The sequence below is a fragment of the Sphaeroforma arctica genome, assembly GCF_001186125.1.
Source record: "Sphaeroforma arctica JP610 unplaced genomic scaffold supercont1.217, whole genome shotgun sequence".
Taxonomy (NCBI): Eukaryota; class Ichthyosporea; order Ichthyophonida; genus Sphaeroforma; species Sphaeroforma arctica.
The window spans coordinates 214-1,182 of record NW_014040341.1 but is presented as its reverse complement, the minus strand read 5'-3'; the positions used below and the strand labels follow the sequence as shown (position 1 = coordinate 1,182).

The 969-nt window shown below is 40.8% G+C and overlaps 1 protein-coding gene across 1 annotated transcript; it reads right to left on the bottom strand.

Annotated features, from left to right (window-relative positions):
- Positions 1-472: 472 nt before the first annotated feature.
- On the bottom strand, positions 473-699 carry SARC_04027 (hypothetical protein; the record flags this gene model as incomplete). Its single annotated transcript, XM_014302149.1, has 1 exon — positions 473-699. A coding segment is annotated over one exon (227 nt), but the record flags the coding sequence as incomplete, so codon positions are not given.
- Positions 700-969: the final 270 nt, after the last annotated feature.

The following is a 969-nucleotide window of genomic DNA, read 5'->3' as shown; positions in this document are numbered from 1 at the left end:
ACGGTAGACGAGACGACGAGTACGTACGTACGTACGTAACGTAACGTAACGTAAACGTAAGTAACGTACGACGACACGACTACTAGTAGTATATATAGTAGTAGTAGTAGTAGTAGTAGTAGTATATATATATATATATATATATATATATATATATATATATATATATATATATATATATATATATATATATGTGTGTGTGTGTGTGTATGCGTGTGTGTAAACGGATACATTTGCATAGATGCACATATACATATTCAAACTATACATGTGTGGATGTATATAACTGCACAGGTGCAAACGTATAAATGCAATGCATATGTGTGTCTGTGTATGTGTGTACGTGCGCAACGATACACGTGTTGTGACCAGTCGCAACTTTAACGCGAACAACGTAGCTGTACAATCCGAAACATATACTCGTCATTTCAACTACAAAAACAACTACCCGCAGAGCGCTTCTGTGCTACATTCAATCGCACCTGAAGCTCATGCCCAGGCATTGAGGCGATGCAAAGACGGTTCGGATTGTATTGACCAGGAAGGAGGGGTCTCGAGTGCTTTCGTATATTTCTATGGCATTTTCCAGTAAGGGTAGAGACAGATGTGTAAGCGACAGCTCCTGCACGTCCTCTAATTCGTCCATCGTGTACCCCGGAATGTATTCCGGTTCATCGGGAAGGGCCTGGAAGTCGTACTCTGAATATTGAGATGGATGATAAAACAGCAAGCCAGGAAATAAGACAACAGTGTGTGAGAAAATACGACATGTGGGAGGGATAGGAATATGAGCGACTACCAGTTGGCACAGTTTGTGGTCGGAAACTGAAAATGGGTCAATCCGTAATGCCTGGACGTCATACTTCGACAAAGATGGAATTTGCGTTGCATGGCGATATACGTCTAGTGCCCACTAACAGGACGTATAATAGATAACTGGTAACGTGTGGGTTATAAATATATACAAAT